Source organism: Pygoscelis adeliae, unplaced genomic scaffold (genome assembly GCF_000699105.1).
Source record: "Pygoscelis adeliae isolate BGI_AS28 unplaced genomic scaffold, ASM69910v1 Scaffold427, whole genome shotgun sequence".
NCBI classification, from domain to species: Eukaryota; Metazoa; Chordata; class Aves; order Sphenisciformes; family Spheniscidae; genus Pygoscelis; species Pygoscelis adeliae.
In genome coordinates, this window is record NW_008825214.1 from 1268972 (window position 1) to 1291340 (window position 22369).

Below are 22369 nucleotides of genomic sequence, written 5' to 3' on the forward strand. Positions count from 1 at the left end.
TCACTCCTCATGTAAAATATCCACTAATTTCATATCTGTTTTGAATTACTCCAGTTCAAACGACCTAATTCCCAGAACAGCATTGTGTTTCTTTTCTGCTTTGGAATCATAGGTGGACAAACCTGCTGTCTCTCCCCAGCTGTTCACATCTTGTGCCAGGTCCAGGAGCTGGAGAAAGGCTATGGTGCCTAGGAGCTGGAGAGGATGTGCCTCAAGTATGGCCTTGAACACTAGCTTCCCAGGTGCCCGTGTGTGCTGGTGCTGCATTGCAGTGGATGGCTGGGAAGGGAGGACATCTGTCACATGACTCAGTAAAATCTCATTGACTGGACAAGGAGAAGGGTGAAAGAACTGCGGGATACACTGGGTGTATTCAGGTCTGCTCCACAGCTGCGTTTTGGCAGGACCTTTGGAAGACTGTTGCATTCAAGCAACATTTCTGTAGCTGGCAGGAAGCCCCTCTATGTTGGGCTTACATTACATAAAGATGGCAAATAGACCAGGGAGGCAGAAATGTACAGGAATATTCCTTATGGTCTTTGCCTCTTCCCTTTTCTTTCTCTCCAACTCCCTCTAAAAGTCCTCACTTATTTCTAGGCAATTGGGTCAAGGAAATGAAAGTCTTAAGAAATCAAAGATACGGGTCTAGTTCTTACAGTGCATGTATTGCAGTGAGTATTGGCTGGGCAAGACCTACTGCCCATCGTTTCTGCCTCCCCTTAGCAGTGCGAGCAGAGCTGAGCCAGGAGGATGTAGTGTGGCTGCTGCACTGCACGCAGAGTTTATTTCCTCTTCTCGGGAAGCTCAAATTTATCAGTTAGGGAAATGCAGCTGTGTGTTGGCTTGCAGGAAGGAATAGTGGATCCCCAGCTGAGCTCTTTGTACATGGAGGGCACTAGCATTCTTGGGGAAGAAAGGTACAGGTAAGAAATGCAGAAAGTCAAATAGACAGTGAAAAGATGCAGGGAGACTCTGCCAGGAGCTAAGATGCAGGATCTGAAATGAGATGTTCATGTAGATACTGTTGATAAACAGTATGAGATAGTTTTTTTCCCCAGGAAAAGACAGGGAGACATCTGGAGGTTGGAATTTAGGGGCTCAGGGCAAACCAGGGTGCAGTAAATCCATGTATGCATGAAAGGTAGGAATGTGGACAAGGAAGGTCCAAACTATTACAGAAACAGGGAGCCTGTTTCAGAACATTTGAGGACTAAATCTTAAATGGCAGTTGCATGTGTGTGTGTGTGTGGAGTTCTTTTGCACTCTGTATGCAAGGTTTGCAATGTGACATTTCTCTACTTGGAGGGGAAGGAGGAGGCAGTCAACAACTGCTTGCACACTTCCCTACTATGCATTAATATAAAGTCAGTCACAGTTTATCTCTGAGATGAGACTTGTCATATCTGAGGTCTAAGGTTTTAGATATCTGAAAAATAGATATCTTCCTCATAAAATTTTGCAATAGAAAATGTCCAGCCTTTCAAAATAAATTATTAGTTTCTTGTGCAAACGAAAATTGTGTAGCAGTCTCAACCCTCCTGTGGTTTAACAGGTGGTGTATACAGCAACTCTTTTATATGAACCAATTATGAATTTATAGGACTTGCAAAGACATTGATGTGACTTGTAGATTTTTCTCAAAATTTGTATGAAATACAGGATAGACACAGTATTTTTTAACTGCATAATGGAAAAGTATAGCTTTCTTAAGTCATAACGTTATTGGAAATGTTCCAAATTATTAAGACTACACTAGTACTCATTATAAAAATTTAAATCGGCTTCATAAACTATGCACAAATTAAGAAATTGATTGCATTTTGAGATTAGCAGTAAACTTATTCTGTTTTATTCTAAAATGCAGAACCTCAAAAGAGACACGAACATATTAGTCTAAGTAATAAAATGGATCTTTTAATACTAATTCATTTAAAGTGAAACTACACAAAAAGTAATTTTAAATTTTGTAAGACAAGAAAAAATAGTATCAGTGTTACAGTGTACCCACCAAAGTACCAATTGTTCGTTTACTTATTTTACACATTGTAATACTGCTCAAAAGTTTTGTGGTAGTTATAGAAAAAGTCTAAAACCTCTGGTGTTTATGGATATCCCTGAACAACAGAGTGCACAGAGAACTGCAAATACAAATTCTGAGGAAATAACTCTCTATTTCTTGACTCTGCTTCCATTTTCCCAGGAAGAGTTACTGGTGGGTAGAACTTTATAACTATAATTGGATACTTAGATGATTAACATAGAAGTTATGAATTTGGTCAGGTATGTAACAAACTTAGAAATTATTTTGTGTGCAAAATTATCAAAGAAGTTTATCTGTAATCTTGAAATCTGGCCCTAGATTTGGAATAGAGGCAAATGTTAGAATCTAATAGCAGGAGCAAAAATATCTAATCTGTGTAGGAAATGTATTCCACATTATATTATTTTTTCCACAATTTGTGGATAAGAGTTAACTGTTTTTTCTTTATAATATCACATTAGCAAGACTTGCATGAGATTATATTTTAGCTATTAAATACAAAATAAGCATATATAAGTGCATATAAAATATTTTCTTATATAAAGTAATTTTGCCACTGTGTTTTCAGGACTGACCAACTTTGCAGATAATTTAGCTAACATTGTTAGTAAAGTGTCTAACAAGAAATCTTTTCTCTTCCCTTATGAAAGTATATGGTGGGGTAATATGAAGGAGCTTAATCAACTGAACTGAAAGATCAAGATGAAAAATAGATTTTGCTGTAGTTTGACTAAGTGGTAGACTGCTATTTTTCAGAAAATACCAAATGTATGAGGCATAATCATGTGCCACCTGCTAGCGTTTCTAGGTACATGTTTGGCTAACCTGTCAGCCTTGGCAAATTATCTCTTCATATCACTCTCTTCTCCACTGTTCATGAACATCTCTTGTGCCTATCTTCCAGTATTAGCCAAGATTTTTTTTTTTTTAATTTCAGTAAATGAGGTAATTACTGAAAAAAAACAGGAATAAAAATATGGGAAAACTGCATTTTGTAGTTGAGATGTATTTTTTAACAGTCCAGCCAGTGCTGATCATGAAAAAGAAATCTTTTTATGATAAATTTACTGGGTAGGAAATATTGGCAAATGGTAGACTCTCAAATTATTATTATAATTGGCAACTCTGAAGCCCTTGCATAGCTCTCTCCTCAAAATACTGTACAAACAATCATTCCTCATCACAAGAGACATATGAAATTCATAATAGCCAGTTGATTTTTGACCATTAACACGAACTCTGATGAATTTCTGTGTAGTGGAGGTTTAATTAATGTTCTGAGGTTCACCCATTCCTAAGAGTTTCATAGCTGATTAGATGAAAGACAAGATAGAAATAAAGAAAAAAAAAAAAAGTAGTATTCAACAAAAAACGAGAAAGAAGAGATGGTATGTCAAAAATTAAGGGCTGAGGAAAAGAATGTAAAATAACTGATGTTTGATTCTCCTCTTTCTGCAGGATTGTATTCTATTGTAAAAGCAGGTAATTAAATTAATGAGCTATGGTTTTGACACCATAACTACTGTACCTCTAAAATAATTGTAAATTGCCACAGCTGTCTCAATCTGACTTACAGCTTTATAATCATGAAGTAGATAATCAAATTGCTGGCTTTCCTAAAGAATTAGAACACAATTGTGTCTGAAAGCTACCAAGAGTTTTAAGAAGTGAGAACAGCGTTCTTCATTGGTTTTGAGTGTTCCACGTTGGATCTAGGCTCCGTTTAATCACAGCTTACTATACACACAGTTATTTCCGAAGCATGCCTGTGCTTCAGCCATACCTTCACCTATATTTGTTTTTCCTCTGCTCTCACTAAGCTCCGTTTTTAAGTTTGTTTTCTTTCTCCAGAGAACATTTTTCTCTTATTTTTTCATAAACTATTGGTATCATTTTGTTTTTCTTGCAAAATCTTTTTTGACTGGTTTCAAATCACACTGTCTTTTCTGTCTGCTCAGTGCTTATGAAACTTCAGCAGCGTGCTAGCTCTCCAGTAGTCTAGAACAGGTCCTTCCTGGTTCAACTTCATTAAATTTTCTCCACAGATTCACTTCCACTGGTTTCCCACATGAGTTGGATCCATAAAAATATAATAGCTGTAATAACATTAAGGCTTTTATTCTCTTTGTGAGCCAAGTGCTAGGCAAAATCAAAATTGCTTAGGCAGGTGTGACACTGTCATACAAGGTCAGTAGTACGTCTGTATTATGGGCAGCATATGTCACATCTCCAAGTCTGCAGTCAGGATTTACAAGTATCAATGTTAAATTAAAAAACAGTAGTGCTGTTTGTGTACGGGGTTTTTTAAAATTTAATCCTACACTCTTTTCTCTTTCTCATTCAGTCCTCATTTCCTGCTAATTTCTGCATATTCTTTTTAAAAATACATATGCTTTGTTTTCCTCCGATGAAGTGGCCAAAGGCAGGGAGGGGGCTGTATCCTTGTTCTTTCTAGTGCCAAGACAGACATAAAGGCAATACCTAGACTGGGATTCATCTCACCTAGCTCTAAATGTAAACAGAGTAGGTGTTTGCAGCTAAGCTGGGCATTCAAGGCTACTTTTATGATCAGTGGAAAAACCAGGCACTTTTAGGATGTGATTCATCTGATATTTTAAGCATCTAATTCAGAGTGAGATGGATCACGTTTTCAACTTCATTGTTGACTTGATCTCAATTAACAGGAACGTAGGATGGCTATAGATGACTCGATCTTAATTATCAGGAATGTAGGATGGCTGTAGATGAGTGAATTTAGACAGATGATTGCCATCCGCACAGTCTTGTGCATTTGAAATCATCAGTGAGTGTAATGTGAAGTAGTCTTCTGAAGGCCTACTCTTATTCCAGATTCTTTATGTATTTGGAAATAGGGGTTTGCATGCTTTCTGGCCTTTTTTCCTTGGAGTACTTTGTAAAGATCAGCCTTTTTGGTAACAGCCTTAGAAACTAATTGGCAGTCCTCAGTTAATGGGAGAATTAATTGATGGGCATCTGCTAGATACCCGTGCGCTAACTTTGGCCTAGCCAGCTTGGTGACTGTGCTTGAGCTTTGTTTACATAGACAATAGGCGTATGATCAGCATCCTATAGGTTTGTCTTGCTTCTCGTTCTTCAGAAGGGTTTCAGTAGATCGGACCTACTGGCTTTGCACAGCTCTTTACCTTCTTATCACCATACACTGCATGGTCTTTGGAGCTCTTCAGCGAGTGGGCTGGAAAGTATCCTCACATTTTTGGTACGGTTCTTCTGACACTATGTTGGTGAACAAAGAGAGAAGCTATCTGGATTCTGGAGAAAAGCATAGGTAAATAAACATCTGGAAGGAATTTGTAAGAATTAGCTGTCCAAAGAAACAGCAACGTGGAGATTTTGTGACATCTGACTGAGACTGATACTGTCTGAGCAATGAGAAAAGCAAAGTAAAAAATCCAATAATTTCTACACAGATGCAAAGAACCTTCTCTGCCTTCTGGTCACTAAAACATACATATGTCCTTTCTTTGAGGAATCATATGAATCAAAGTTACTCACTGTTCTATGAGAAACAGCATTTTTGTTCTCTTTACCCAAGAATGACTTTTAAGTTTATATCTTGGCCTTCTGAGTTACTTTGGTCTATATTAGCCCAACTAGCTGTTCTCACCTATCTGTACTGGCACATAACACATCTGAGAGCTTGTTTGCTTGTTTTTCTTGCAAAACAAATTTAGCTGTATTTAGTAGTTTTCCTAAAAGAACATTTTTTGTTCAGTTGGTATCTTTTAGCTAGTTGGTATCTTTTAGGAGGAAGATTGCATAGGCAGCATAGGGGGCATCTTTATGGGATGGGAGAGGATTGGGAGAGAAGCATAGCTCAAGGACACCACAAGCCCGAAATGTTCACTGCTCATGTCAAAGGGACATTTTGAAGGCCATTGAAGGATTACTGTAGGGTAAGTTTGTCTCAATGGCTTGTGATTCATGTAGCATCACATATGACTTCAGCCAGAGACTGAAGGCAGAAAGAGAGGAAAGAAAGTGGATAAAGACTAATGTCAGGTGGAAGCCTATATAAAAAAATGTTTGCAGGTGACTGGGCTCAAATATTTAAATTTAAGGAGATAGCCCACTTGCAACAGAACAGTATAGGACTGCAGCAGTTTTAGATTGAATAAAGCTAGTCCTGAATGCCATGGCCTGATTCCCTTAAACTTGATAAAAGGGCTCTTTGCTGGCCTTGCAGAGGTTTTCAAGTCTGCAGCCAGCCTTGTTCAGGACACAGAGTATCCAGATACTTGTATAAAATCAATCATCTCAGGATGAAATGTCTGAACATAACTCTCTAGTCAGCCTGCAAGAGCTGAAGGCATTGTATTGTTTGTATAGGCACTATAGACTCATGAGAGTATAGGGTGTTCAGGCTTACCAACAATACAGGTATCCTACCAGCACTGATGTCCTCTATGCCTGAAGAAGACACAAATGCTGAAGACTTGGGTGTGGTGCACACACTCATTGTATCCTGTCTTAGTGTCCATGATGATCCTCCAGGCTCGGGGTTATTACAAAGAGGCTAGTCTTTTCATACACATAGTTACTATCCCTTTAGAGCAGGCAGCAAGATGGAGTATGAATATCTTCTTTAACCTCACAATTGAAGATATTTTGTCAAGCTGTGAGTGGTATTGGCCATGTTTCTGATGCTCATCAGGCAGGCTGAGTATACATATGATGACATTGCACACTACTATTACAGTTACTGTCACAATGGAGTTCCCACCCCAAAACGATTTGTTCCTTGATGGTAGAAGTTAGCGTGACCATTTCTAGAGGGAGTTGTCTGACCTTTTGGCCACAGATGTAGGCATGCAGAAAGCTTTGCATTTCACTACCAGAAAGCATTGAATGGAACAACTCTCCTGTTGTGTGTGACTTACCCAATGTGTAAGTCTCTGTTCTCCAGAACAACCTCTTTGAAAGCGAGGGGAGGGCAGTACAGTGACTGAGATTCAGTATGGCATGATCCAAACAAACAAGTGAGCAATCTTCCTTCAATTGGGGCTGAAGAAATGTGTGGCCTGTCACTTTCTAAAACATGGTCCTATCATCAAGGATGCTGAGGTAAATCACCTGTTCAGGGACTCCATCTGTGTTGGTGATAGTGGCAGCTGAAGGCAGTGTACTGCTGGAGAGATAAGACAGTACCAAGGAGACTGGCTTCTCTTACAAAGCATGGTGGAAGATCATGGTTTGTGCATTAAATAAAGCAATTTGTATATGCTAAAAAAGCCTATCGTGGTGGGCAGAGGAAGTCTAGGATGGTTGCTGAAGCTGAGTTCATTCATGCTGGAGTGTCACTGGGAGACTATGGTGTGAGTTGGAGACAATCTAAGACTTACTCTGTAAATATGGTTACCTCAAGCCACTTTGCCAGATGTACTGAAGTCTGAACTCCGGTACAGCTACCAAAGGTACTACAGGTGGCCTGTGGTAACTTAAAACCTAAGCCAGAGCTAAAATTCAGAATGACCTCAGTGCTCACATGTTCTCTTGAATGGTGACATTTTGCAGTAACAGTAGTTTCTGATGGATGAATTAGATTAAATCCCAAATTAACATCTGTTGCAGTGATCTGATCCAGAAATCACAATGGGATTATGGGTTTGTTGTCCACATTACAATCTTTTTATTTTTCTCCCCAAATTTATCTAGGATTGAAAAGAGTGTGGTCCATTGTCTTCACAAAATTGTCCAGATACAACTGGGGAACAAATACACTCCTAAACTGAAAATTTCACAAATGAGAAGAAGATAAACTTGCACTGTTAAGGTATTATATATTACCTTGGCCAGGTTTTCTGTGTTTTTTGGGTCAGCATTTCACTTCTCTCCAAGTTTGAGGTTTGAGAAGTTACGGGGAAAAACATTCTACTATTCCTAGTCCAATGAAGTAAAAGTTCATATGTTTGCGCATGAACTACATTGACTCTTACCTCCTCTATTGTAGAATCCAATTACTATGAATCAGAAAAGGAAAGCTAACAGAATGGATGCATGTCTTGGGAGAGTTTTCAAGAGGGAATCAACAGTTGCCTAACAAAACCTTCTAGTTTACTCAGAAAATAATAGACTTATTCTTTTGTTTGGAAACTCATTTCTTTTCAATTTCATAAAATATGGTGACAATTTAAACTCACTGTGCCTGGCTCATAACATATATGTCATTTCTGCCACTGTGAAGGGTCAGGCTCAAGGCATTAATCTGCAACTAAAACCGTACAACTTCTGTGCATGGTTTTAGTCCAATGTGAACGTTTTGGATTTTGTGATTTTGTGATGCCTGTGATTTTCCACTAGCTTTAGTTATATTAATCTGTATGGTTTACATACTGCCAGGCTGTAGCCAAAGAATGCCAGAACATTCAGGAAATGGGGCAGGGAATTATTCCATAACTCAGTTATACTTGTCCATAACTCATCTCTTAAGTTGCAGCTTGTATGTTTTATAAACTAAAATGAAAAATTGGAACTAGTATTTAAACCAAAACAAAACTGAGTGTTTAGAGGTTCACTAGCATAGAAAAATTGCCTTACTGAAGCATATTATACATATTATACTGCAATACTCAGTCTTTCATTAAGCTTTATCAAGATTTATTTAAATTTTGATGTATTTTCCAGCAGAAAATTACAAAATAGTCTGTGATTTGAGAGAGTCAAGTTCAACAGAAAATCAAAAAGTCACAAAGGTGTAAATGAAGAATTCTGTTTTATACTTTACTACTTATTTTGGCTTTCTTATTTTATAAAAAAGGCCATATTTTAATAATATTTTGGGCTAGGATTCCACTTAAACAATGTTTTTGTTCTAGGAGTTTTTTCATTCCATTAATGAATTTTAATTAAATAATTTCTGATATAACAATGAAGCTTTCTATAATTTGACCTACGTTCTTTTGGATATCACATAAAACTATTTTTTTTGTTCGGTATTTTCTAAAAATATATTGACTTGGTATGTTTGGTCTTAATTTTTTCAAGTATATTGTAATTGCCATTCAGATTATACATACTCATAATCAAAAGTGGGGTATTATTATACATAAGAATGACAAAACTGCCCACAAACAGCAATTTTCTTTCCTGTTATTCAGTCATATGCATACTATCACAGACATGCACTTAAGGTAACTATCAAGGACTTACTTAATACAGTAAATAAAATTAACTTTTACTATGGCAAAATAAATTTCAGCCATAGGTCTAAACAGGAAAAAAAAAAAAAATCCTTGACATTGCCATGCAAAGTAAAACAGTATTTCATTTTCTGGTTGCATTCAGTCATATTCACTCTAAATCCAAACACAAATTAAATAAATTAATAAAAAACCTCCAAATAGGTACCATATTTATAGAGATGTTTGTGAGCTATATAATTTTCATTTTATTTAATCTTGCTTCCTCTCAGGAAACTGAAATGCACTATAACTTTATTGTAATGTTTATGTTTTTCCATGCATGTATATGCATTTTGCTACAAATTGCGCAACACATTTGGAATCATCTTCTTTATAGTCTTGTAAGTACTTTTATTACTTGTACTCCAATAATGCCTTTAGGTTTCAGTTGAAAGTGGGGAACAAAGATACTGGGAAGAGGCATCTGGCCAGTAGCAGGCAGGAATTTTGTCAAAGGACTCAAGGAGCACTGGTATCCTGAGTCCAGGTATGGGGCCTTTCTCATAAAACCGTCCTTTCTCTAGTGTCAATTGTGACAATTCTAAACTCTGATACAGGTCTCTGCTCTAGGAAGATCAGTCAAAGTGGCATAATTATGCCACATATGACGTCAGAGGGTTCAAGCAAAAGGAACAGGGTAATGCATGCCATCAGGTGGACTGTGCCAGGTCAGATATTCCATAGGTCTCCTGTACAGCTCCTGTACAGTCTCAGCTATCTGAAAAGCTAATGTTTCTGCCTTCTGGCAGATCATCTGCAAAAACTTTAATGGTGTTTACCCTTTCCAGAGATGACTCTAGAGGAAATTTTGTATCTTTCTTTCCTAGCCTATGGAACTGAGATCATAGTTTCAAAATTTAAAGCTTTATATTCACTAGGAAGGGTTTTAATTAGGATGGGACATGTGATATTGAAATCTTGAGCCTGTATATTTTATTATGTTATCTGTATCTATGATCTTATTATCTATTATGGATCAATCATCTTTTTTTAAAGAAGAGAAGGAAATATCTAATAAAAAACATTTAATATTTACAAAATTTCATGGTCATAAAAGTTCACAAAAAATAATAGAAAACAGGGCTAGGGCAGAATTCAGGAGGTCATTTACTCCCATCTGCTTGCCTCCAAAACAGCATCAACTCTTTGTGTGTCTCCTGGACAAATATTTCTTCAACTTTTGTTTCCTAACAAAACAAGAGATTTCATAAGTGCTGTAAGCAATATATTCCAAAATTCAAATATTCTTGCCATTAAAAAAGTTTTTCTAATACCTAGCGTAAATCAGCCCTAATGTCATTCAACCCTATTATTTCTTGTCTTACCCACAATGGACCTGGAGAACAGATGCTTGTCTTTATAGCTGTTCTTTAAACCACCTTCTTATTCTCTTCATCTCTAGAATAAACAGCTCCAGTTCCTTCAGTTTTTCTGTGTAGATCGTACTTTTGAGATATTTTGCTATCCTCCTCTGGTCTTCGTCAAGTTGGTCAGTATCTTTTTTGAAGTATGATACCTAGAATGGATGTAGTACATAAACTGTGGTTTTATCAGTGCCAAACTGAAGAAGGATGATTTTTCATATCTTACAGGTTACAAATCTGGTTATAAGCCTCTCTGTAAAGTTCGCTTTATTTTCTGACAACATTGTGATATTGATAGCTAATATCTATCTTATGTTCCATTGTTAACCCCAGATTTTTTTCTGCAGTTCTGCAAACTAATGTCTTTGGCATCAGCCAATTCTCTCAGTACCACAGAGCAGATGCCGTGAAGCTCAGCTAGCATGAAAACATCTAAGTTATCTATGTCCTTAGCATAAGCAGAGTGTTTACTACATCATCATTGACATTAAGTATACATTGCTAGAGCATAGTGTAAGGGACGAGGCCCAAGTGACTGTGCTGGGAGGCCGGACAATGCCCTGAGAAAAGGCTCCAGAAGTCAGCCATGGGGAGGGGCCTAGTGTCACTTCCCTTGACTGACTGGTGTCTCAACCACTCCTGGAACTGGGGTGAGAGAAGGTTCCAGAAGTCTTGGACTGGCGCTCTCTACACCGACACACCTCATTGGCAGGTCTGACGCTGGATCCAGGACTGGTGATCTCTCTATCACTTTCCCCCTCTAGCTCTCTCTCCCCCACTCACTTTCTCTTTCTTTGCCCGTAAAGCTGCTAAGTAACGCAAGGCCTACCTCAACTTCTCATAAAGCCACTTAGCTTACGTGACATATTAATACGTAGAGGGTTGACACTTACGGAGTGTTCGTTCCATTAAGGTTGATGTTCATGTATGGACCTTGAGTGTTATGTCACCTTAATCCACACCGAGGGGATTTGCGGACCTTAGTCACTCTCCCCTTCTCGTAGGTGGGGCGTGACAGCATAGTAAAGACCAATGCATAAAAAAGACCCATTAATGCTTTTAGCCTTCTTGGCTGCATTTGTTGAAAGCTTGCTGTCGACTAACAGTTTTCTTCCTCTTGATTATTACAGAAGTATAAAAAAAAATGATAGTTTCAACTTGTGTGTCCCTTGGTAGTTGTATTTTGGTTTGTGTCCCTATATGCTTGTGTTATTCTTTTATTTTCATTCTTAGTTACTTGATCGTGTTCTCACTCTCTGTATGCTTCCTGAGTTTCAGCCAACTGAAGAGCTCATGATTTTGCCTGATTAATCTCTTTCTACACTTCCTGTTCTTCACCCTCAATGAGGTTTTTGCTTTTGTACTCTTTATGTAATTTTTTTAAGGCACTGATGACTCTTCTGAACTTCCTCTTTCCTTCTTTCCCATTACATCATGCCTTCTGGTTTCCTGAATTTACATAACAACAATGGATGAATTTCTGACCTGCTACTAGATTTATTTAATTGCTATTTGATACACTGCTATTTAAAAACATTATTGTACCTGTGCAACATCCTGGGCAACCAGCCTTCAAACTGCCCTGACTTATGTTTGGAATCAAGATGATTTCAGCTGCTTTAGGAGGTAATGGCTGCAAAATGTGACCAAAGCCATCTTTGCCAGTTCTTTTCATTGTAAAATTCATTTAACAAACTCACAGAGAAAAAAGTGAAATGCTTAAGAGTATTAAAATATGTCCCTGTAGCTAATTTTGTTTCCCCCCCCCCCGCTGGAACTCTCCTGTGGCTTAAGAAGCCCTAGGATGACCTTAAATACTAATTTTAACAAGCATTAGCACCAGCAACTAAGTAGATAGCTAGTTTCTACCATTTTCTATTGTTGAGGAGCCACCATAACTTGAGATCTTTGAGCAGTGGACTGGAGGAGAGGCATGCTGTATTTGCATGCGTTTCTGCCAGAAGGTGTCAGAAGGTACTTGAATACTTCAGAAGCAGTGTCCAGCATTCCATGAGATCCTAAGGAAGAATTTCTGAAGGCCTGAGAATTTTTAAATGGAGAAAGATAGGACATTAAACAAGGCAGTGAAAAGGGGGACTGGATGCAGCCAAAATTTTATGCGTCTTGCATCTTGCTGTGCGTTCAGAATGGGCTAACCGATGCATATAGTCATATTTGGAGAAACGTCATCAAATAAGGATGTTTCTAGTATAGTGGTGACTAAATCTAGCACTTTTCAACAGTTTTGTCAGAGTTCTGGATGTGAATATGAAGTCACTCTTGAAAACCAGAAATGGCAAAGTATTTGGAGTAACAGGACAGGCTCTCCAAGGCAGATCTGAATTGCTTGGCAGGGTGTCTCCATTCAGATCAAATGTGCTTCATGATGCCCAGGTGCAAAATGAAGTAGATGAGAACACAAAATTCAGAACATGCCTGTACAGTGAGGGGCTGTCTTCTGGAAACAGTTACTCTGAAAACTTTAGAAGTTAGCATGCAAGCAACTGAGCAGTTGCTCAGTACTTCTGTGGCAAAGACAATGAATGCTCATTTTCGTAATCAGGAGCAGTGAGTAGGCTTAGGAAAGTAAGGTTACCTTCTTATACAGGACTGGTAAGACTGATTTTGGAAGCAGTGGGTCTTGTTCTGGTGTCCACATTTTCCAAACGTATTGAAAAAAGTGGTGAAGTCAGACAAGCTCATTATTTTAGCAGTAAAGATGATTAGCCTTTAGAATTCCCATTTCTTGACATCTTTAAATCAAGACCGAAGTCATGTCCCAGACAGATGCAAAGTACGTGTTAGTCAAATGCTAGTTATTTTGTGGTACACAAAAATAAACGAATGAAAACTTAATGACGGCAGTCAAACTAGCTGGGCTAATACTCCTTTTTACATTAAATCTTGATTTACATTTTTAAGAATGAAAAGATAATTCAGCAACCTTTGCATGACACCTCTGTAGCTTTCACTGTTCCTGAAATGCCCTTTTCAGTTGTGGAAAGAATACAAAGGCAGGCTCCACACCCTGCCCTACTCTAATGGAGACATTTTATGGGGTAGGTCTCGTAGAGACCTTTTTCTTTTCTTCCTTCCATCACAGAAGGTGAGAGTGGACTCACACATACCAAATGTATATACAGTCTTATCATAAGCTAAAACAGCTGCCTTTGTATACATACATTAAAAGTTTTAACTAGATTAATCTGTGCATTATTGTATTATAAAAGTGGTCTGTTAAACACCTCAAAAATAAAAGCAAAAGAAAGACAGGCTTTGCTACACATTCTTTATAGTTCTCTAATTTTCATTTGTGAGCTCTGAGTATCATAATAGAGACATTACACATACATTGCACAGAAGATGTTTTACTGATAGTGTAGCAGTGATACTGTTTTATTTTCATTTAATTTGTGGATATATATGTTATACCACCATATAGGAAGAGAGGCACATTTTAAACTAAATCTGTGTTTAATTTCAAGCTTTAAAATTGATTGTTGATCTGCCAGTAGAGTTTATTTTGCATCCAACATATCAGATTTCAAATGGTATAACAACATGATGCAGATTTTATGTCAACTTAATGGAGAGGTAACTATTTCCATGCATGTTAAAATCTATGCTGTAAGTACTGCAAGACTTATTGTAATGATCACTTCAAGAAACAAAAAAAAATTGTTGAAACCATCAGTAATATTTCTTATTTTGTAGAACTGATGCTTCAGCACATATGAAAAATATTTTATTGTGGTTTTACTTTAAAAACAGTTCAAGTGGTGTGTGCATTTTTGAAGCCAAAAGAATAAAATGCATATATGTATTTTATATACAGTTCTATTTTTTATTTAATATAAGAGAATTAAAAGTTGTTTATTTTTTAAAAACCTGGTCCATATTAAATGTCATATGCCAACCATTGTAACTGTAAGATAAGTGAATTATTAATTACTACATTATGTATAGATGTAATTTCACTGTAGGTGAAGCACTCCTCAGAAGAAGAGACCTCACTTGTCACGTTAGCAATATACTTCTTATATTATGTAAAATAATAAAAAGACAAGTTTTCTCTTTAAACACCTGTTGCAAAATTTTTATAATGCAAAGCAAAGTAAATCTCAAAGTCTAAGCTATATGAAAAGACCACAAACTTCATAAAAGGACAGCTGGTGGTCCTTTTGAGCTACAGAATATTCTGTGTAGTTTTGGAATTATATCTTATGGATTTTTAAAAAAATCATTTAGACTTCGATATGTGTGGGTAAACTGATTTCTCTAGGAAAAGATTTGAGAAATTGCTACAGTATTTTATTCCTAAGGACATATTTTACAAAATGGGTCAAAATATGTTCTTAAAGCTAGACACGTTTCATTTTCCTTTGAAGTCAAGATGATAACGATGATTAAAAAAAGGTAACATGAAAAAATTGTAGGAATCTTCCATTAGGACACTATATGTTGCAGATGTTAAAAGATTGCCTTTATATTTAAACAATTTTCTGTGGGGAAATTCTGTGGATATCTATTGTTACAAGAAATTTAAGTAAAACTTAGCTATGAAGTTCCATCCGCATACACTTCATTGATTAGCAGAAGTGTTTTGTCTGATGTAAGTTACTGATCTGAAACTTTATCAAGTACTTTTCTCACATTCCTTTTGGATATATTATCTCACTTGTGATTCTCTACTACATTTATGGTATCTGTTAAAGAGCATGTTAAATTTAAAGACTTTTTTCTGTATTTGTCTTACTGCTTCTGTTTACATTTAAGACATAGGCTGCAAAATGCTACATTTTTGTTAGATCTACTTGTTTCATATTAGCAAACATTACTCAGTTTTTCAATATTCTGTATTTCAGTATGATGTGCACAGTTGAGCACGATATTTTCCTCTGGAAAGGGTTGGCTTGAAGTCTTCTACAGTTTCAAAAGTGTCGTTTGAAAGAGGTGGACCTGGGCAGCAGTTCAGATCTGGATGGGAGCCAAAGCTTCCCTGGAATTCAGAGGCATGTGGGAAGTGGATACTGTAGTTTGATTTACTAGGTGCTCTAAGTTGTAACTTCCACATTAGCACCAGTTGGCATTGCTCATGCACTCCAGCTTCTATTGCAGCTACATGGTAGATCAGCCCTCCTAATTTCTGTGCAGCTGGGTTCACACCCAACTTGATTAATAGTAAATCTATATTACAGGTTCAAAAGAATCCATTGTTACCTTATGGTTTAACTTTCTGCATACCACAGGGTGTATTCTTTGATCTTTTTCTTGCTTTTAGTCTAGTAGCTGTGACTGAAATAGAGCTTATCTTTTAGAAAAACATCCAATCTTGACTGAAACATTTCCACTGCTGGAAAACTTATCATCACTCTAAGTAATTTCTTCCAAAGGATAATTAACCACACAATGGAAAACTTGCACTTTACTCCTCATCTAAATTTCAGTACCTTTAACTGCAAATCATCAAACCTCTGTGCTAGACTGTAGAGCTCTCTGTGATCACGTTCCTCTTCCTCATAGATTTATTTATTCACTATGAATAAATCATACCTTAATTTACTTTTTAATAAACTGAATAGTGCTTCTCATGTCTGTCTTAATGCAGCTATTTTCCAGGCTTGCAATCATTTTTATTTCTCTTCTCTGAATCATCTCCATATTTTCACTTTCCTTCTAGAACTGTAAAAAGGAAAATTAGATACAGAATTTCAGTAATAGTTGCACAAGTGCCTGAAAAGAGATAATACCTATGTTCCTATTCAGTCCTTTCACTTACACATCCCAAAATTCATCCTTTTAATCAAATGTTATACTGTCATCTCAAATTGATATTCAACATCCCAAATCTTTTTATATGCTCTGGTTTCCAGAATAGAAGTCCTCCATTGAGCTATACCCTTTTTTCATTATTTGTAAGTGTATGACATTAAATTGGGCAGATCAAAAGACAGTGTATCCCAATAACCTGACTGCAACAGGAGGGGAGACACGATAATCAGGACGGAAGTTTTCTGTGGTTAAAGCTCATCTTTTGTACCCCAGATGTCCTGACCTCTGATTTCCACAAATGTAGGAAACTTGACTGCATAACTTATAGTAGTGTGAAACTCTGTTCATATTCTACCAAGGCAGAAGAAACCGAGGACCATAAATGAATGCCCAGCGCAAAGTAAGAACAGGGCAAACACACAGCTTTCTAATACTCTCCAAGCCCCCACCAGTTTTTAGCTCAGGGAGTTGAAAATTGAATGAGATTTTTATGTTTTTACTGACCTTCAATGAAATCTTTTAGCTTTCACGGAATCCTTTCACAACTAGTTCCACTAGTCTGTTGCCTCATTTGAAGAACCAATTCCCTTTATTTCTTTTTAACCTGAATCCTATTATACCTCATTTTTAAAAGAGATTATATCTGTATTAAAAGAGACATTGGACAGTCAACCCCTATCATCCTACTCAATGCCATCCCTAACATTGTAGACCTCTATCATATCCCTTCAGGCATCCCTCTTCTAGACTGAAAACCCCTTGGATTATCTTTGCTGCTCTTCTCTGAACCTTTTCCAGTGCTATAGTAACCTTCTTGAAACTGAGGCTGAAGAACTGCATGAAGTTTTTAAGGTGAATGTGAACCACAGATTTATACAGTGGTATAGTGACATTCTCTGTTCACTTTTTTTTTCCAAATAAGTCCTAATATTCCATTTTCTTTTTGATTGCCATCTACCCTAACCGATTGCCATCTACCCTGACCCCAAGGTATCATTTCTGATTTTTAATGGTCAGCTGAAAACCTATCATTTCATCTATGGAGTTAGGATCATTTTTTCTGCTATGCATCACTTCGCATTTTCTCATTTGCTATTTTACTGCCCTCTTAGTTTTAGTAAGTTCTTTAGCAGTTTGTCAGAACTGACCCTGAATCATAATATCATCAACAAACTTTGTCACATAACTAGTCCTTCCATTTTTCAGGGTGTTTATGAGTATGTTGAATTGCACAACTTCAACACAGATCCGTGGAACTCCACTAAATCACACCCCTTTATTGAACTAACTGTTTGCTCTTATTCCCAGTTTCCTATCCTTTAGTCACTCTTTTCAATCCATGCAATGACCTTTCCTCTTATAATATAGTGGCTTAGTTTCTTTAAAAGGTATCAAGGAGGGACTTTGTCAAAATCCTTATGGAGTCCAGTTAGACATATCAACTAGATCACCATTGCCATGAGCTTGGTAAGTTTTGTAAGGTAGGACTTCTCTTAACAGATCCATGGTGACTCTAAATATATCATATTGTTGCAATAATACCATATTTAGATGGATGTCTGCTAATTCTGTTCTTTATTACAGTCTCCCAATTTGTCCAGCACAGATATTTGGCTAAAAGGCTCTGGATAACCCTTGAACTCATTTCAAAGTTGCTATCACATTTGTTGTTTCCCAGGACATTGGTAACAGGGCAGTTTGAAGCAAGAAGATACATGCCACTTCTACTGAATCAACTATTTTACCCTGTTTCCTTTATAACTCAGTTGAATACTGTCTAATAATGGCAGTTTGTTATTGTTCACAATCTCAGGGTTTTTTTATAAAAACTTTCTACAGTGACTTCAGTTTCAGAAAAATCCTCTGAGATGTCCTCCACAATGGAAGATTCCAGTTGGAATCTCTTTGGTTTCTTCCAGAGTGAACACCAATGCAAAGAATGCATATAGCTTCTCTGAAATGTCTGTGTCTTCACTGTGTGTTCTTTTGCTATCTGCAAACACTCCTACAAAACTCACAATACTCGACTGCCTCATTTACTAGTCCATTCACAACAAGCCATATTAGTAATTTGTCACCTGTGCTATTCACTCTCACTTCAATCTATATGCCATTTGCAGACTTTATCAATAATTCCATTTCTTACTGTCTGCGTTATTTAACACATAGAATCAAAATAATCTAGCATATTTCTTCTTTAGTAGTAGTTTTACTAGTACTAGTAGAAGAAATTAAGTTTTATATTAAATGCACATTACACATTTGCTAATTATTTGCTTTATTTTAGGGAGGTAATCCAACAGCTACTGTAATTGCATTGTGTTCAATGAGAGATTTCAATCTGGCTCAAGAAACTTGTCAGCTGGCCATCAGAGACATTGGATGTCTTGAAGTGTTAATTAATTTACTAGATACAGAAGAAATTAAATGTCAGGTAAGTAGCTTTGTTGAATATAGCAATTAATATGCCTTTTCTATTAGAATAGTTTTTCAATTTTCAAAGTTATATAGTATAAATAAAATTGAGTTCTTTCTTTTCTCATTTCTGTATTTTCTCAATTTCAAGGATTTTTTAGAAAAAAATCACTTTCTTTGACTTTGTTTCCTCCTTCTGATTCAATTTAAAAGAGAAAATGTTCTAGATAACCCAGCATTTTCAAGAATTTTTCTGTTTATGTATACTTAAATAATGTTTAACTTCTGTTATCTTCCATTATTTAGATTGGTTCATTAAAAATCCTGAAGGAAATTAGTCAAAATACACTGATCAGACATGCAATTGCAGATCTTGGGGGCTTACAGATCATGGTGAAAATACTGGACTCTCCAGATAAAGATCTAAAATGTTTGGCAGCTGAAACAATTGCTAATGTTGCTCGATTTAAACGAGCGCGAAGGACAGTAAGGCAGCATGGAGGAATCAAGAGATTGGTAAGCAGACATTAAAATTTGTACCCTTGTCATATGCATATTTTTGTCAAAAAAATACGTCAGATGTTGTATACATGATTCTTGTGGTAGTGTTTGCCATCATTAAAAAGCGGTATAATATCAAACTTACCTGTAGGTAATTAAAAAAATGGATTTTTTAGGTTGGGCTGTTGGAATGTATTTCAACGGGATCAACCAGTCTAACACCATATCAAGCAAAAGATACTGAAATAGCACGCTGTGGGGCTTTGGCACTCTGGAGCTGCAGCAAAAGCATCAAAAATAAAGAAGCAATCCGTAAAGCTGGTGGCATTCCATTATTAGCTAGATGGCTCAAATGTTCACATGCAAACATCTTAACCCCAGTAGTGGGGACACTACAAGAATGTGCCTCAGAGGTAAGTAAACACATATAGCTAAGTTATTTCTAATCATTAAAACAATTAGCTACTAAAAGGAAGCATTACGTTTGACTGTCACTTCAACCAGGGCAGTTATCCCATCAGCAAGTAGATGCTTTGTGTGGACAAACTGGTTTTGAGAAAGTCACAGCTTGTGATGAAGTAAAGACCACATTTTTTATTTAAAAGGCTGGGAGTGGTTTGTGAAAGAAAATATGTAGAAATGAAATCCTTAATCAGTTTCATTTTTTTCTCGTTTTGTTCATCATACTTGACAAATTTGGGAACTTAAGATGATATATTCTGGTTAATCAGTATATCTAAATTCTACAAAGCTAACCTGCACATGTCGCCAAGAAGATCCAATGTAGTGCAGGGCAGCGTGGTTTACAATGATGTCCTTATGAATTGGGTAAGATGGTGTCTGACTGCAAAAAGAAGAAAGGAATATATGTGATTTTTCTACAGGTTTCGTTGGCAGTTTCACAACTTTGAGTATATTCAGTTTTTAAATTTGAAAACAAGTATTTTTTACCATCGCCATATAAGATGAGTGGTTATTTCTCCATTTGTGGAATCATATTTGAAATTAAGGTGCATTAGGTCAAAAATATACATAAGTTCTCTTGGTGAATTTGAGACATGGAAGACATTTTTCAAAAGATTTTACATTATAAAACACTTTGTATTTTCAAAATTAGCTTCTTGAACTACACAGGTTTATGCATGCTCCACAAGACAGCAACCTGGCAGATTTTAGCTTCAGTAATTCTATATTGAGAATGTGAAGTTTTTGAGGGTTTCTTATCTGGCCAAATTTGGAAATAACACTAAATGCATCTCTTACACAGATGTGTCCCCTCTCTTAAATAATGGTCCCCTGTTACTATGCCTGTGGGTTAAAATTTGGAAGAAAAGATCACTAAAAAATTTTAATTCTAAGAACATGTTTTTCTATTGTGTCTAGTGTTATTAACTCTTAATATACAGGATTTAAAAGATGCAGTTTATCTTTTTAGCCAAGTTACAGACTTGCAATAAGGACAGAAGGAATGATTGAGAACCTTGTAAAAAATCTGAGTAGTGAACATGAGGAGCTTCAGATGCATTGTGCAAGTGCCATATTTAAGGTAATTGTATTCCAACCCAAACTATTCTATGATTCTATGATTATTATAATCAGTAGCTCAGAGACAGGATTAGCCCTTTGTCTTCATGTGGTTGTCAGTTTTAATATTTCTTAGTTTTACTATTTCTCTAATGTATAAGAAATTACTTTATAAGAATGTTGATGGTCTTTGGCTTAATTCTTATGAGAATATTTTAGCTGCATATTTAATGTTGTAATTTAGTTCCTACTTGCTCTTCTTGTGTGCAAGCCCTAAATTGCATAGGTCACCAATGGAGAGAGGCGGGGCATACTGTGCAAAGAGCTGCTTTGGTTTTTTATGTTTGTTTGCCCACAAGGTGGACAATGTGACAGTATAATCACTGCTGCATATACAGTAGAGGTTTACTGTCAAACTCTCTTAGTGAGTTGTTAGCATAGTCAGATACTTTAATAAAACATTTATGTTTTCTTCTGTATTAGTTTTTTCTAGTTACAACATAATACACCTAGCTTTTGAAGACATCATTTTACACATTTTACATAATATATATATTTCATTTTTTTGTATAGTGTGCAGAAGATAAAGAAACGCGGGACCTGGTTAGACAACATGGAGGTCTACAACCGCTATCTGTTCTGCTTGGTAACTCTGAAAACAAACAACTTTTAGGAGCTGTGACAGGAGCAATCTGGAAATGTGCAATGAGTGGAGAAAATGTGTCAAAGTAACAATTTAATTTCTCAAACATTTATTACATTATCATGTTTTGATTTTATGGGCCTCTATTGTTTTCAAAATTGTTATGTCATGATTCTTCAAAACCATACTTTATAATCGGTTGGGCTTTCAACTTAGGTCTTATAGTACTTAAAAAATTGCCACCTGACCTCATCAGGGTACAGTGGAAACAGTGTTAAGTTCCTAGAATCTTAAGAGTCAATGGGGACAATTGGTGCCTCTAAAGGTTAAGATATAGGACACTGAGTCAGGAGGTGTACTAGCACATACTAAACGTTTGACACGCAGGCGTATCTGATGTCCGCACTCTTCTCTATAGCTTACAAACAGGAACCACTGCTGCATGGTAGAGAGAGTAGTTAGCACACTTAGCTTTAACATTTTACGTCAAGAGAGACAGAGAGCAAATTATCTCATTCTAAGGTAGATATCTAATACACATTAGGTCCACCTACTTTAGAAATGTACTGGAATCTGGGATAATTAGCCTAGATGCCTCTCTCCTTGACTACAGAAGGGGCTCAGAAAAGCTGAGTCTGGACACCCAGCTTCTAAATGAGTGGAATTAACTGATGAGAGTCCTACCATAGGTACCTACAACCTCTCAGTATCAGAGTTCTGAGTGATTATCTGAGAATGTGTCAGCAGGAGTTATCACCCTCCACCTTTCATGGAACAGCTTAATGATTGAGAATACTTGACCCCCTCATCTAAAATTCATTTATCAGATTCATGCACCTTACCTCAAAAAAAGCTTGCTCCACTGGAGTATGTGCTAGGCTTCCTGCTG

At 36.6% G+C, this 22369-nt stretch overlaps 1 protein-coding gene across 1 annotated transcript in view; it reads left to right on the top strand.

The window, feature by feature from the left end:
* Nucleotides 1-22369, top strand: part of LOC103921201 (armadillo repeat-containing protein 4-like) — a 91797-nt gene that overhangs the window by 15345 nt on the left and 54083 nt on the right. The window contains exons 10-14 of the mRNA XM_009329127.1: nt 18685-18831; nt 19119-19328; nt 19490-19726; nt 20749-20859; nt 21411-21565. Of these exons, the coding sequence (XP_009327402.1) occupies nt 18685-18831; nt 19119-19328; nt 19490-19726; nt 20749-20859; nt 21411-21565 (860 nt within the window). The remainder of the gene's footprint in view (nt 1-18684; nt 18832-19118; nt 19329-19489; nt 19727-20748; nt 20860-21410; nt 21566-22369) is intronic.